The 17,284-nt window shown below is 37.4% G+C and overlaps 1 protein-coding gene across 3 annotated transcripts in view; it reads right to left on the reverse strand.

Moving 5' to 3' along the window:
• The window catches only part of ARID4B (AT-rich interaction domain 4B), an 87,977-nt gene that overhangs the window by 70,067 nt on the left and 626 nt on the right, over positions 1-17,284 (reverse strand). For 2 of the 3 annotated variants that reach the window (XM_066178809.1, XM_066178807.1), the window contains exon 2: positions 16,476-16,537. In XM_066178809.1, the coding sequence (XP_066034906.1) occupies positions 16,476-16,481 (6 nt within the window). In that variant the 5' untranslated portion in view covers positions 16,482-16,537. Of the gene's footprint in view, positions 1-16,475; positions 16,538-16,683; positions 16,936-17,284 lie in introns of those variants that run through there. The other variant, XM_066178808.1, reaches the window with a different exon arrangement.

The raw sequence follows: 17,284 nt of genomic DNA on the forward strand, positions 1-17,284 counted from the left end.
CATCTCTGGTTAGAGCTCAACTTACTTACCATAATACTAATTTAAAAAATACTCTGTACACAACTCCACTCAGCAACAATCTGTTCACTTCTTTAGTTTTAAAAGCTCAACTGTTGCAGTCAGTTCCCACTTCCTCTCAACAAATTATGTAGGCCAAAGCTGGCTGCCTTGCCTTGTACTTATATCTATTGCTCTGAAATCCTGCAATCTTGTGGCTATTATAGCCGTGGGGTTTTTAGCCTCAAAGACAACCCATTATAATGGATTAAATTTTTATAATGCATTTTTCTTACAAAAAACCTGGTAACATAGCTTGTATTTAATACAGTTGCTCATTAGATTTCTGAGATGGCAATAGTCATAATGCTTTATCTCTGCAAAGGAATAAATGGAATAGGCCCTGTAGTTAAATTCAGGAAGAGAAGAAAAATAGGGACTACTAAAAGGAAAAAAAATCTTATTTCAAGTGAGAAATAACTAACAGCATTTCTGCTGTATTTGCAGCCAAAACACACAACTACCTGTAAAAGAATCAAAATATGAATGTTTTGTGTAGAATTATGAGCTGACAAGTGGCAAAAAGTAAAACAGCCTGATTGCTACAGAACTGACAGGAAACTTCTAAAAATGCAAGTGCTTTAAAACCTAACTGTGCAAAAGTATATAGATTCTTTATGGTAGAAATCTAATCAAACAGAAGTGTTCTAAATGCAAGTCACACTCATTTATTTGTTTTTTCCTGGTTCCTTTGAATAATCATCAGGATGGAGTTTTGATCATTATGCAAAGTTAGAAAATCGATCTAGTAAAAATGATTGAACCTATTCACTCCTCTGAGACAGCCAGGAATGCTAAGATAAATATTCTAAGATCTCTGCCTACCTGCAGAAAACAACAAAAAAAAAAGTAGTGATCAAAACTTAATCCAATAAAATGGGTTTAAAGTTGGTGACACACACTACCTACTGCCAACAGAGTTCTTAATTTCTGGAACTAGAAAAGGTGGGGGGGAGATGTGTACTGCTAGATGCTCACCACCACCAGCAGTTAAAACAGATGGTTTGTTCTTCCATATTTCTTTGGTGAGTTAAATTAGCAACTCACAAATGTAAAAGGGGAAAGCCTGGGCCCTCCAAACTCAAATCCACATGAATGACAATGCCTCTCCCCATGCATCCTTCCTTTTGCATCTGTTCTGATACACCTTTGATTAAAGGCTAAAGTGCTCCAACTCACCAATTGGCTTGTTTCTGTTACTTTTGCTAAATTGCTATTCTTTCACTTTAGTACATTGTATCATTTCACTGCAAGATCACACAGCAGAATTAACAAAGTAGGAATAGACAAATCAATGGGCAAATTGGCAGCCTGCCTCAAACGACAAGATCAAGTAGTACTCCACAATAATTTAATAATTTTTGCAAGGTTCTTGCAAAAAAAAAAAAAAGAGAAATTTCAAAACTTAGAAAAATAATCCTCTACTTTTTCCATGCACATGCACATTTGATAGCATTTTCTTTATTTACCCTTTCATTGCACACCTAGCTCTTAAATTTCTTTTTTTTTTTTTTTTTTCCCCAAATCCCAAAAAATGAATGTATGAGGCCCTTAGCTGCATGGGAAAGATGACATTTACCATGCTACTTTTTTTTTTTTCTTTAATAACTTGATAGTCAGGCTGTCTCTTCTTCTAATGATCTGGGTGTCAAACAGCTTTCAGTCAAACATCTCCACTAAAACCCTGAGGTGGCTTTAAACTGGCTGAAAACATTTCAGCACTGGAGTATATGCAAGGTCAAACACAGTTTGAAGTTTGTATTCAAAGTCTAATCTACTTGGATAGCACTCAAAAAACCAGTTAATGTTAAGTTTTATATCGAGGACACATTATTTACAAACACAGCAGGTATTAGTGATTTAACTGAGCATTCTCTAGGAATGCTTTAAGTTTTGATTTTTATAGAGAACTAGCAAATTACCATTACCATTAGACCCCAGAACAAAACAATTTTTCATTAATCTTTTTTTGTAAAGTAAGAAGTGCAATTGTAAACTGAGAACTAATTTCAAGATTAATTTTTAAAATTTCAGAATTTACCACAAAAGAGGCACTTTGCCTAATTCAATTTATAAATGGGATCAGTCCCGTCAAAAATCACTGCTTGGTTTGACTTCCCTGAAAAATGCAATATTAAATGTGACTGGATTGCAGATAACTTGTACCAAGATGATGAGACAGTGCTGAGGCAGTCTTTAAAAATCCTTCAAGGAATAGAGATCCACAGCAGAGCAAGAAAATTAACCAGAGCCATACAGCTGGACAAGCAAGATTGCTCACAAGTCACTGCCTTGCACAGGGTAACTCCATTAGGTTTAACACCAATAACAGACACTAAAGCACACTTGAATCCAGAAAACCTGTTTCAGGTTACACCACAGTGGCAAAGAGATCAAAATATGAGAAAACATTCTTTCAGTCCTCTCATGGTCTTGCATGGATTTAACCCAGAGATCCCATTAGCACTGTTTGACTGACACAGCACATTTACTCAGAAGCACTGTAGTTACAGGAATATGAATGTGCAGACTTTCTCCTCCTTCACAGAGCCTGACATTGCAATTAAAAACATCAACTAAAGGAAGAAGGTTCAATATCACTGCAAAGATAATCTCATTTGATTACACCTCTGGCATCTAGTTTCTTCTGATAAATTCAGACTTGGTGGAGATACAGTCATCTAAGTCTCCATTTCAGACTATATTAAATTAATAGCATGTAGCACAAAGATACTTGACCTACGGAAAAAACTCTTGTTCTCTCTACCAACTTGCCTTTCGCTTTTCTTCTGGCTTTTCAAAACAGGTTGTTGTCATCTCAGACAAAGTGCAAGGCTCGGATTCACTCAGATATAAATACAAATAACAGAACCTGAAGATGCACTTTAGAACAGGCAAACCAGGCTCTCCTCTGCTTTCCAGTGACTTGCTCCGGAAAAATATCCTCAAATTTCTCCACTGGCTTCAGGAGATTTACCATGCACAGACCAACAGTCTTGTCTTCCTTTCTAGGTCAATGCCAGCAATAACTTTCAGGACTCTCATTTTGCAAACTAGCCAAACTAAATATACTTTTCACTTGTTTTGGGTTTTGACAACGTTTGACTTCAATGAGATACACACTAATCCCTACACTTTTCCTTAGGTTTTAGCGTTAAGTGAATCCTCCTTTGGAACATTTTGACAGATCTTCACTCCTGGTCTAAACTAGCCATTTATTCCTCACCAGTAACCTGCTATGCTATTCTTGAGTCTCCAAGGGAAACATGACACAAGAGCTAACAAAACACATCTCAATTGGATAAAACAACTAATACACCAAGACTGCAATATTTTTGGTTTAAAAATAGTAAGCCCTTATAGCTGGCTTTCCTGGAATTCCTTATGCCACAATTACACATTTGAAACATCTAATAGAATATAACTGTAATGAAATTCAAAGGCAAGCTAGCCAACAAACTGAACCTTTTGAAGAACTGTGGGTAATTTCTAGATATTAAAATGTATTTGTATGTGTTTGTGTGAGAATATAAGTAAGTGCAAACCTGGCCATTATGACCTTCACAGCTTAAATTTTTGGAAGTAAAAATTACAAGTATTACCCTTTACAAATATATCTATCCTGATCTCTTTGACGATACATTCTAGATAAATTTTTCAGTGTCCTGATGATAATACTTTCCTTTGGTTTTTTTGCCCTTTTTACATTTATCAAACATTCATTTTTCTCTCCAAACTTCCTGTGAAGAAGATTCTACTTCCTATTAAAAATTTATTCTACATTACATTAGCTAAGATACAAATAGCATACAGTAACTACAAATGCATGCAAAATATCAATAGTGCTTCAGCCTTACTCCATGCAGAGGCTGTATTTTCTAACATCTGGACCACAGTCTTACTATCTTTGAACTGCCAGTAAATTATACTGCAATACAAATATCTATCTCCATACTACCTTTCTTTCATGGAAATATGGAGATCTATTTTTATAGAACGATATTACACCTTTCAAAATACTAAAAAAATTCTTCAGCTTCCTCTCCCAGTAAAAAAAAGGAAAAGGGGAAAAAACCTCCCTTAAAAATTTAAAGCAACCACAACTACTGCATGTGCAAAGAAAAAGGTGACTATATATACACAAAGAAATAAAATTACATAAGAAGAGTTGCATTAGCCAAAGTTTTTAAACGTTCTGATTTCCCCCTGATAGTCTAATGAAGTTACAGGTCCCTGAATAGTGAACAGGACTATTAACAACAAGATTGCTTAATTGTACCTTCAGATCTCTTTAGAAACAGGCTACAGGACCCATGGCACTACATTAAAGACAAGGAGAAACAAGACACAAATAAGGTTAAAGAGAAGTGAAGTATTGGCATTACTATACACACACTTGCACCATGTAGAAGCAGCCAAGCAGCACAAAAAAACAATTAAAATTAGGTTTGGTCTGTCACTACAATAAAATACTTGGTTAAGAGTACAGCTAGCTTCCAGTCAAGAAGAGCAGATTGGTTAAGATTTTAGTTGTATAACCAATTATAATCACACAACAAATTATTTGGGTCTGAAAGAGAAAAGAAATCATCTTCCAGAAAAATATAAACATTATTTTCCACAATACACTTTTCTTTCAAATGGTAAGTTCCTCAAACTATTAAGTAAATTGTAAATCCTTCCCTCACTCTCCAAGTTGAAAAAACCAACAACTTACTTGTATATCATAGTTTCCCTTGATTAAACAGAAATAAATGCCTCTTCTGGAGTAAGGCATGTGTAACGCAGTACAATTGCATATGGGTTAAAAAAAAAAGTGAGAACTAAAATTTCAAGGCCACAGGTTTTTTTTATCTTTTTTCATCGTAAAAACTACAGTGTTTCTTTAATAATATTCTTCTATGAGCTAGTTTTACAAGTATCCTGACTTGTAGGAACACAATTCCTAACTTACAGAAATTTAACAAACAAACACACACGTGAACTTCTCTCCCATCTCAATTCATTTTTAGAGAATACTACTGGCCAAATACTCTTGCATGGTCAGTAGCAAGGGTATTAAAAGAAAAATTAGTAATTTCTCTTTCTCATTCCTCTCCACAACCGCATTCATCTGGCAGAGTAAGAGTTCAGTACCTATATGTAAGAGTTCAGTATTTAAGTTTGTGAAAGGAGGTTTGGGGGGAAAAGGCAAAATGCAGTCAATGTGGCAACTATTCAGAACAGTGATACAAGATTTTCCTGTTCAAATGAGTTCTGCTTTTCCACCAGAAAATACTCATAATGAACCAAGCCTGCAAGCATTAAAAATAAAACAGAAAATAAGAAAACAGAAATACCCAGCTGAAGACAAGTTTGGAGGAGATTTGTTTCATGCTGCATAATTACGAAGACATTTTTTAGATGCATGCTACACAGAAAGTGTAAGTGCTACTGTAGCAATATAGGAAATAAGAACAATACATAAGCAGTTAGTATTCAGCTAGGTTACCTTCCAGACTTTAAAGATTTAAAGAACCTAAACTACTTGTTCCATACCCTTTATCCAATTTATCCACCCAGAATACTTCAGTTTCTTTGGCTACTCATTGCTGCACCTGTTTCCAAAACATCTTCAGCTGGCTTAGCCCGTGACTAATGGCAGCCATTTCCAGGGAGTGACTATTTAAAGAAAGATCTTTGCTCAGATTCCACAAAACTCTTCAACGTATTAAAGAACAGAGAATAAAATTTTTGAAGTTGCATAGGTAGTGTAAGAGTCTGTTCACTGCTTTCAAGTGTGCTGAAGCTATTATGTAAAGCCCAGTTTTTTTCTTTAAAAGTCCTTAAGCCTCTTATACTAAAACCTTCATTTTTTTAGCCTCTTTTCAAAAAGTAACATTTAGGATTACTCAAGTGAAAAAGTCTACCTTAAGTTTTGCTTGATAGTCTTTTGTATGTCAACAATTCTACTGTTACTTTCCACATGAAACCTTGTTCCGTTCTCAAAAGTCGAACAGGAGGCACCTCAAAAGGTCTTCAGTTCCAAGACACAATGCAGGACGTCTTACAATGCTTCTCAATAAAATATCAGTGTCTCCATCAAACCACCACGTTACAGTATCAACTTCCTATGCCAATGAAATTCTAATTAATTATATGTTTATATAAGCCTAAGATGATAATTGAAAAGAGATTCTGAACTACATGGCTTAAAAGCTAAATCTAATCTTCCGGTAGTACTGTATGAAAAATCAGCCCAATGTAATATTTATTTTCACTGAAATTCTGTGTATCACCCTGCTAGAAGAGGAATATCCAGTTAAAGCATTCACAATAGCCTTACTAAGCAACTGAAGTGCCCACATACTACTTGGCTGGAATGTTGTTTCAGTGGACGCAAATGCTGTTTGAAGAGAAACTGCCAGAAAAAAAGACAAGACAGTGCAGTTCCTTTAAGGAGCTTTTTTTGTAAACACAAGTCCCATCTGCACATCAAATTCAAGTATTGCAGTGGTTTGAGGGTTTTCCCCAAAGTTCAATTCTGAGCAAACATAAGAAGGATATCCAGCTACAGCAGTAAGATAGATAGCAAAGTTCTGGAACTGTATCTGGATTTGTCTGGAATCAAGTACCTTGGAAGGAAATTTACCATTTCTTTTGGGGTTTTTATTCGTTTTAATATATATATATAGATATTTATATGAAGATCTCTAAAAGCTGATTTGTTTCCTCAAAACTCCAACTAAGTCAATACAATACACATAACTAGAGAAACTTGGTAAGGCCAGCTTAAGTATCATGGATCATTTTAATTCCACATAATAAATGCTATGTTTAATATTTATTGTCAGACCATAATTAGGATTTCATTACAGCATTTCAAACGTTCAAATAAGTGCTGTTGCATAGCAAGTTACTCCAGTGACAAAAAGGAAGATTGTTCTCTATTTTAGTGTAAAAAAGAGCAAGTATAATTTTACTAAACTGAAATCACTGCTACTTGAGCCGCAAATAAAAACATTTCACTGATTTAAAGTTGACCTACTACCACCTGAGTTACTCTCTAGTTGCTACCAGTGCCAGATACAACACCAGTGAAAAAGTCTCTCATAGCAGGACATAGACCTATCTCTCATATATATTATTATTAATGCTGTCACCAAAAGCATATTTCTCTTACAATATAGAATGTAACAAAAGCAGCTTATTCACTACTTGCCTCAAAAAACTAAATCACCCTACACTGGCAACTGTATATATAAATATGTACTTTTTAACTGTACAATATATGAAATAGAAGATGATTTTTTTAAATGAAATTCAAAAAGTTTACCTTATCCATCCAACACTTTGGCTTGCATCAGACAAAGTATAATGTAATCAGAACATTAGCTCAACAGCCAAAGAGCTACTAGCAAAGAAAAACTGAATTAGTGTAGACAGGCATCTAATATACATACTAATACTTTCTGGAAGTTCATGTTAAATTATTCCAGGGAACACACTTGGCAGGAGCCTTGGCAGTCCAATTCTAAAATGGATCAAGAATATCAGAATATATTTGAAGAGTGACTTTACAGGTTTCAACCCATGTCTCCAACACTGTGTGTCATCAAGTGACACAATCTTTTGTACTACTTGATTTTCAGGAATGTAAAAACTGCACTAGTAATCTGTGAGTAAAGGAATGAATCCAAGATTTAATGTCTTTTAAATCGTCCAACATTACAGGAAATTAGGCATGAAATTCTGCAAAGAAGACAAAGACGCCACACGGTTACCCAAATCATGTTCTACGTGTAAAGGTATGTGGATTGTCATTGTAAAGTTCTGGAAGAGCACCTCAGAATGAATCTGCATTTAGAAAATGGAAATGACTCAAAATTGAATTATTGTCTTCATTTTTTGTCTCTGTCCCAGGCAGCAAGGTATTGGTACATATCAAACTAATTTTCACACAGTACTGCCGTCTTACTTATGCCTAAGTATTTTGCTATCTCCCTTGATGCCCATCTAGCAGGATAACCTTCTAAAGAAACTGAAGTGGAAATTTATAAAATTATTGCTATGTTTTCAAAAATGCATTTATATTTATGGAAGCACAAAGATTAAGAAGCACATATATTTTATTTCTAAGTTTAGTGATGTATTTTGAAGTAACATTCCTGTAATACTACAGCAACATCTATCTTTCAATAAGCAAAGCAGTAAAATAAGTTAAAAAGTGAAAACACATTTTTTCATTACAAACTACTGAATTCTGAAATGGTGGTGTAACATGTACTCATTTAAAAAAAAAAAAAAAAAGTCTCAAACCCTTATTATTTCTCCCAGGAAAAGAAGTTGCACCAACCTAAGTGTCACAGCATTAACAAAAACATTAACTTAACACTCTTTCACTTAAATACTCATAAAGTATATTGGAAAGTCTCTTCCACCATTTTAAATTAATTTAAAATATTCTCTGAAATCTTAGAAGAATCTATTCCACATTTATTTTTAAGAAAACACAAAGTGGACAATTTTAAATGTACAAATGAGATTTAGTGCTTGCAATCTACTGTTGAGGATAGCTGAAAACAGGAAGGAAAAAAATTATCACAGTGGATCAGGTTGCCCTGCCACAAACTGAAACTTTTTTTTCAGATCAGAAGAGAATGTGAAAAAACAAATTACTCCCTACTACATTATTTATTACTAGCTGAAACCTTGCATCAGATACATTTAGATCTGAATTTTGCTGAAGTCAAATCCCGTTTCCCAAATTCCATTTAGAAGGATTGTCTTAAACGATGAGAAACACTAAGTTAGAAGGACACTTAAGAGGGAAAAGGGAAAGGATCACAGATAAAAGCTCAGCTAGAACATCAGTTCTTAGAAAGGAAGATAACATATCATACAAATATCTGCATTAAGTTTGTGGTAATAAGCAGAAAATGTCACACACCTCACTCTACCATCTCCAACTGGCATTAACACCCAATTGTCACCAAGTCTCCATTTGTCTACCCATAAATAGATGAATATATGGGCCTTCTTAACGCACAAAAAAAACCCAAAACACCACAAAAACAAAAAAAAACACACCCAAACAAACAAAAAACACCACAACTGAAAGTTTGACTTCTGTTCCCTTCAATTTCCTTATCAAAGAGTGATGTAAATTCTCCCCAAATTATCATTTCCTATTGTTTTAATTTGAAATAAAGGTAGAACAATTGTTTACATCTTCCACCCATTTCTAGAAGTACCTACTGTCAAAATGTATTATAGGCAAACAGAGACTGTCACCTTTATAGGATAGAAATCTAATATTTATGAGTATCTTTCTACTAGAAACGATAATATCAACTGTTTCTCTAATTTAAGTAGAAAGGGATATAACTGTTATTAATGGTATTCTTTCCAAATACTGAATAAGAACTTGAAGGAGGAGGGAAAGCAAAGCTTATATTGGCCTCCTTAAAAAATGAGGTTTTTCATCTGATACCCTTCTTTAAGACATCTCCCTTTTTTTAAATCAATGTCTATCATATTGAAAATTAAATTTTATTCATTCCTTTCAAGACACAGCATCAATTCAATTATATCTTTTCACTCAACATCTTCTAGAAAACATGATCTTCAAACCTGTAAAGAAGTCTGGTATTCTAGGCAGCAAGCAAGCACAAAAAAACCTTCTATGGTAATTCCACCTGTAGAGTTTACAAAACGTTTAGCCTAATGACTGTAAGCTGCTAACTTGGCAGAGGGATGGGACAGGATGTGTGTTCACATGCAGTTTAAACCAATCCTAATCAGTCTTGGTCGACTTCTGCTTTTGTGTCCTTTCTTCCTCTGCCAGGCATCAGCCAGGACAGGAACAGTCTGCAAGTGAAGAGTATATGTATCTGACTGTTCTTAATTTCACCTTAGTTCTGTGTTCTCTGGTACCACACAAATGGACTGCTAGCATGGAAGACAACAAGAATAAACAGCCAAGAGTGGAAGAAGGAGACAAGGCTGCATTCTTCCATGACCATACAACCTTAATTTGACAAACTACTTATGAAACAAAATCCTTTGCTACAGCTTGTTGGGGGACAAACCAACAGATTAAACAGTAAGAACAGCAAACTTCTCTGCCCAAGAACAGTGTTATTCACATTAGTCCAACCTGGCAGCTCTGCAACAAAGCTCTACAGATGTTTGCATTCACACTTAGCTTAAATGACAACTGATGAATGCTGTCTCTAGTTACTGCTTAAGGGGATCTGCATAAGTCATAATCAAAGACTACTTAATCTGGGAGTTCTGGATGCTTTTCTTTGGTATACTGTAGAGGAAATACAGGCTCAAAGACAACAGCAATGGGAGCAAGTAACTCCGTGTTAACTGGAGCGATGCCTTTTCTTACTGCTTTTGCTCACAGTAAGGAAAATGCCTTTTCATAGTTCAGCACAATTTTCTTCATAGTGAAGACAGGTTCAGGAGCCCCCAAAATAGTACCCCACATTCAATTAATTAACAGATACTCAGGAAGTCACTGTCACACAGTGGTCACACATAAAGCAGCTGGCTCATCTCAGTCCTAGTTTTCTACAGGTACCTCAGCAACACCCTTCACCCCCCTGCTCTGACATTCTCACAACTGGCTTTCAGAGCTTGCTTACAAACACTTCTTGCTAAACAGGTCATGACTGCTTTATAGTCTGCCAAGCAAAGGGGGAAAAAAAAAAAAAAAAAGACAATAGTGTTCTCTTTATTGAATTTCTCCCCTGGTTCAAACTAATCTTCAGAAGGAAAATAGATGTCTTGTCAAGTATTGAATATCAAAGTGGTTTGCTGTCTTTTCCTTACTTGAATTCCCTGAAATATCCCCTCATCTGGTTACCCCATGTTAACAGAAAAAAAAAGAACAAAAACCCCAAGTATCCAGATTTATGACTTTCCATCAAAACCTTTTAAAATAATTTTTGTAATACATATTAAATCACTAACATTTAGTTTACGCATTGGGCTAAACAATTTTTCTTAGTTCCCTGGAGGCCTTTTGAAGTCTTCTAGAAGTCTTTAAAAATCCATTCCATGCACATATCCAAGCAAATATCCAGCGAGTGATAGCAAGCACGGTAACTGGACAACATTAAGTGCTAAGTGGAAAAGGCAAAAAGTAGTGTTTTTTACCCAAGCACATCAATTAAAAAGCAAGCAGCCACAATACCTGACTTCCCAACATTTCTGAACTGTGACCTGAATTACATTTAGGGCAGAAGGAGTTCAAGATCCATGGTTTTTCGCTTTGTACATTTCAGCTAAAACAGCTGAAGGGCCTATTAAGTAGAAACACAGAGAATCCAACTGCTGCATTTCACAACAGGTAGAGAACAGAAAGTGGGTTAACTACTTTCAAGTAAGTATGAATTGATAAATAATCGAGCATTTGGAAGGCACCTATCACATTAGGGTGCCAAGTAAAGTTAAGCTCTAGGTTTTTCTGTAAAATTTGCTACCTTTTTCAGTGAGGACACCTCAAATTCCCTTTTATTCTTCAGACTGTTTTAAAAGCATGTTTCTAAGGAAAATGAGTTTATCTGTAGGATTTAAACAAAAGATTTGAAACCAATTTGTGACAACAGTATCACTTCCACCTTTCTCTAAGTTAGCACTATTTTTTCAGTTTATTCAATCAGCAAAACATTCAGATTAAGTGTTTGATAGTGATTGTAAAGCTTAATATCTCAAAACCTTTGCATTTTGTTTCAAAGGGCTTTTCAACTACAATGCAGAATTTCTTCGAAAACAGACATGCAATGTGTATCACAGCATACTCCTGCTCTACATGTTTACAATACTTGTTTTGGATTACAAAGTGAACTGAATAACCATCCCAAAGTGTTCCAGTGAAGATATGCACATTCATTATTCTGCCTACTAGCATTTCTCTTAGACAGTATGCTCATACAATAGTTATGCTGCCATGAGAGCATTGATCCAACAATTCTTCACCAACTTTGAGAACAGAAACACAGGCAACTTAACTGTACTAATGCTCAGTTTATGGCAACTTCAGTATTCTCAGTTTAACACAGGCTTTTTTGCACTATGTGGTCTCATTAACTTTGAGCCCTTATCAACCAATACAACTATTCAACAGCCACATACTACCCATGCAGATTTGAGTTCAAGACTTTCATGATGTTTAGCCACTGTAAAACATACAAAGACTAGCACTTAAAAAGTGCAAATAAACAATTTCAAAGTAACAATAGATTATTCCAACCTGACCTGTAAGTGCTTGGTGCAAGTGGTGTTTGCTTTCCTTTCTACATAATTATGCAAGCATGAGGAAGTCAATAACTGCCTCTGATCACTTGCTCAAACTGGAACATCAGGAAAGAATTTAAGAAAATAATTTTTCACAAAGCAAAAAACAAGTTACAGGGGAAAACCACCTCTTAAGACTTACCTGTTCTCCTGCCTCCATCACAAAAACTATGCTAATGGTACTCTTCCTTTAGAAATCTCCATTTCTGCTGTAATTCAAATAGTTAACCAGAAAGTGAAAGGTCACTACATTCCATGACTGGTTTCCAGCCTGCATAAGACAAATGGGATTTTCAACTGACTTGTGCTCAAAGTTGGAAATTAGTGGCTGAAAAGTTTACTAGATATTTTGCTTTTGTCTTCAGCCATACTGGCAGAGAATATGAGCAATGGTCTGTCTGGCAAACATTAAGGGAAAGCAGCTACAGCATCAGTGTGCATCAGTGATCTCTCTGGGTAGCTGGAGAGGTCACTAGGACAGACTACTGAAACAAAAATGTAAATTCGGGATGAATTAAAAGCAAAACAAAACAAAAAAATCTACCATAAATCATAGGCATGGCTTTTTTTAATTTGTTAGTGTGGCAACTTTGAGCAAGCACCCAGGAACATCTAGGATTACCAAAGAGAAGTTTCAACAACCATTCAATAGTTTGTACTTTACAGAATGAAAAACATTAACATGCAAATAGTATCAAAACATTTAAACAATCATTTCAGATCTCTTAATTCATAGAGCATTGCTCTAGCTTCTGGGACTTCTACTCTTTTGATCCCCACTCAGCAGTGAACTTTTTAAATATGGTGGGTACATTACCTTCATTCACATATTTTTATATCAAACAAATGCCCTGATACATATTAAAAATCTCACGAGCATTTGCAGCAGTTCTTAGTACAAATCATTTGTGAAACCAAGCTTGTGTTTATTTCTCTCTTTAAAAGCAGACACTTTGCTTTCATAGAGTTTACTTCCTGATTTTGGAGCTAAAAAAAAGCACTCTATAAGAATGCGTTTATATATATTGCTACCTACTCAGTAAGTAGTAATTTGATGGCATGCAATTAGTTTTGAAATCATCAAACAGATTCTACATTCTTCTGACAGATACTTAAATGCAAGAAGGCCGTATACAAAAGGTGCTAAAATAAACAACAAAAAAACTTCATAACATGCAAGCAATCTTAGCCATTATCTACACGACTGTACTAACTATCCCTGGTCAATCAACACTGGAAAAAGCCTGATTTAGGAGAACATCACAATAACAAGCATAAATCTGTTAGACTTTGAACACTTCTTGTACAACATATTTCAAGTCTGTTTTTAAGTGGTCTTTGCAGTCCATGGGAAGACTACTTAATAGGCTGAAGTTACTGGTTTATATGAGGGACTTTATTTCCTTGGATTAAGTCGGGTTAATTACAAGGAGAACAATTATCCCAACAGCTCTGGTAATCTCTTAGCAGGCAGCGTACCTCTTTCGTGTCAAAGCATTGCGAAATGCAAGAGCATGGGTGACTTACAGTTTTGTGTCAATACAATTCTTGGTGCTGTTCCTAAATATACCTCACTGTGCTTTACAAAGAAAGATCAACATTTTATCCATACCACACAGGTGGGGGAAAGGAGTCAGTAAAGCTAAATGAGTTGTTCAAGCCCACGTAAAGAGACAAAGATACCAACAAGGAATCCAGTTCTAAGGCTCTGTGCACCAGAATCCACAACACTCTGCACTTGAAAGAATGACCAACACATAAATCAAAACACAGGCCTCAACCGTGCAGTCAGAAGCAAGTCTGCAGTGAGCAGACTCAAAGCAAGACTAGGTCTTAAAGCATTAAATCCTCTATATGCTGAAGTGTCCTTGAGGCACACACTTTCTTTGGATAAATTAAAAATTAAATGCACAGAAATATACAGTCATATTTAAACAGTATCTTTATCTAGTATAGTCAATGTTACCTTGAAGTGATACAAACAGCTAATAATTCTCTTCAGCATTCTCCCTTACCGCTTCTTATTGGACTAGCTTGTATCCTTGTAAGCTTAACTAATAAATTACCAATTTAAGCCAGCCAGAAGGACTAATGCACTGCATCACTCCTATAATCTTACTTGGGTTGTTGAATCTTAGAAATTTCTTTGGAACCACAATTCTGTTAAAAGTTTCCGTGTAATAACTAAAGCTTCAAAGTAATGACTTACAGATTAACCTCCCTTAACACTACGGGGCACAGCAAATGAAGTACTGGAGTTATCTCAAACATATATAAGTTTAACACTACACACACACAAATTGCAAAAATCACAGACTTAACACCTGAGCACTCTGAAAGAATCTATCCCAACTTTAAAAATAAACATGCAATAGTAGCACAAACCTTACTGAAGAATAAGTAAGCTGTGAGAGGTATTTTTTTTTTAAATACAGATCTATTAACAGGTTTTTGTGTTTGTTACCCTAAATTTAATCATCTGTTATATGTTCAATTCAGCCTGAAGTGGATCTATATTACTATTTCACAGAACACTTTGTGTTCTCCTTGTAATCTGACCTCCTCGTGCTCCCAACTGTCTATCTACATATTAACATGGCTCCAAAAACCACAGTATCTGAACCTAATCTCTATGGTAACTGCAAGATTTGTTTACACTGAAAAAGAATATTAGAAACTTATGTAAATTTAACTGTCATTTAAATAAATGTTTTTTCTTTCTGGGGAAAAAATCACCCTATACTGCCTCCTATTTATCTTCCTTCCATCTCCTGTATCTCCACCAGGCAATGAGCCACATTTGGAAAGCTCCCTATCATACAACTTCAACAGCCTGTTGTTGTAAATTCATACATAGTTTACTTTTAATAAGACAGACATTTGCAGTATTTTAGATCTTAGCACTTGCTAAAGAAAAATCATAGAGAGGGCAATTTAAACATGATTTTTAAAAAAATACTGTCATAAAGTCACCAAAGTAAAAAAAAAAAAAAAACAAACATGCTAAACCTTTACCAGCTACACAGAAAGACTTCGCTGCTCAGCAACTCAGATCAATCTAGAAATTAACAGAGTCTATTTCATTCACCATTTCTAGCGGTGAATATAGTACTGGGTCCACATTTTACATAATACTCATTCACAGACAGCAGGCAAAAACTCTGATAGTGGAAGAACCCACATACAGACTGCTCTTTTTCATTAACAAATACCAAAGAATTGATGCATCACAAGTTTGTAACAGTTGTTCTTTATAAGATTTACAGTATTTTGAAATGAGATTTACTGCTGCCCAGCAGGACCGGGAGCTGAATTACATGGGGGTGACAGTAACATAAATGGCAGTTTGAGCAAGACATATCAGCAAAATGGTAAAAAAACCCCAAAACCTAAGAAACACAGTTGTTAAAAACTACTTTTAGATACACAGTTCTTGGCCACACACAGAAGAAATCATTCTAGTCCACCGATACGATTTTTTATTCTATAAAGCTTGCATAATATACCAAACATAAATAGTCTAGAAAGGTCTAAGAGAAGAAAACTGCATGACAGCGAGGTACATGACTACTGCACAGCACCGAGAGGAAAATCAGAACCTGTTTGAAGATCTTTCTGCACCTCACAGCAATCATTTCACTGCAGAGAATCCCTTACAGGCACCCTCTCCGATCACACCAAGATTATCCATTCAACAAAACTCCTACTGACAAATAGAAAGTAAATCTACCCTCTATTCAAGTAAACAATGTTCCAGAGCCAACATTTCTCCCACAACGTTACTTTCTCGAGCAGGGTGACTGTGCCCTGCTCCTCCATGAAGGAAGCTCAGCCCAGGCAGCCATGTCCTTATTCTCCTACAAATAATGTTTCTGAAGGAGAACAGCCCCTGCTCGGGGAACTTACAGCTTCCCCCAGCACAACGCGGTGGAGCAAAGCCCGCCCCACGGTCAGCAAACCAGCGAAGGCACCGAAACACGGCAGCGAGGGCGAAGCTGCCCGCAGTCTGGATCTGCACCAGCAGCGAGCCTCGCACCGGGGTCGGGACAGATGGACTGACAGAGAGGACAGCATTTCTCCATGCAACCCTCCCTCCTTTCCCCTCCCAGGCACACGAGCGAGTGTTTTACCTTCATGATGAGCTCAGGCTGCGGTAAAAGCCTCGATCGTGGCTGAGCGGCCGAGGCTGGACCTGGAATTTAAAACAAAGCGCTAAGGCACCGCACCAGCCGCTCGCACCGGGCGGGGGGAGGGGAGCCAAGGATCGGGTGGGGGCGCTGGGCTCCTCCCGAAACTCCCCCTTTGCTTCCCCGGGTCCCCCCTTCTCCCGTGGCTAACCCCTTTCCCTCTCTGCTCGGCCGCTGTTTCTCCCCCCCCGCTCCCACACGCCGCGGCTTCCCCTACACTCGCTGCCATTGACGCCATTTCTGTCAGAGGAGGAGAAACTTGCCACAACAACAACCCACCCCCGGCTGCCGCGGGAGGGGGGAGGCGCCCCGGCCGCCTCCCCGGGGCGCTGCGCCCTCTCCCCGGGCACCGAGCGGCGGGAGGGCACCCGCGGGGGTCCCAGCGCGGAGAACACCCCCCCTCCTCGCTTCACCGCGGGGAGAGGGAGAGAGGAGAGAGAGAGGGAGGGAGGCTCTTCCTCCATTGTACGAGGAAGAGTGCCCGTGTGCGCGGCGGGAGAGCGGGGTGACGGGAGCAGTCCCCCCACCCCCGACACACACACACACACACACACACACACACACACACGCTTTTGTAGGGGCTGCGGCTCCGGATCGCGGCGGCTCCTCCTCCCTCCGTCTCCCCCCCCTAAATAAAGGAAAGCGCTGACTCCGCCGCAGGAGTTTCGGCAGCAACAGCCGCAACTCCCCGGCTCGGCGCAGCGGGTCCGGGCGGGGGGAGGGAGGGAGGGCAGGCAGGAGGCGGCGGAGGA

This window comes from Chamaea fasciata, unplaced genomic scaffold (genome assembly GCF_029207755.1).
Source record: "Chamaea fasciata isolate MVZ Bird 193981 ecotype frontalis unplaced genomic scaffold, bChaFas1.0.hap1 SCAF_3, whole genome shotgun sequence".
NCBI lineage: Eukaryota > Metazoa > Chordata > Aves > Passeriformes > Sylviidae > Chamaea > Chamaea fasciata.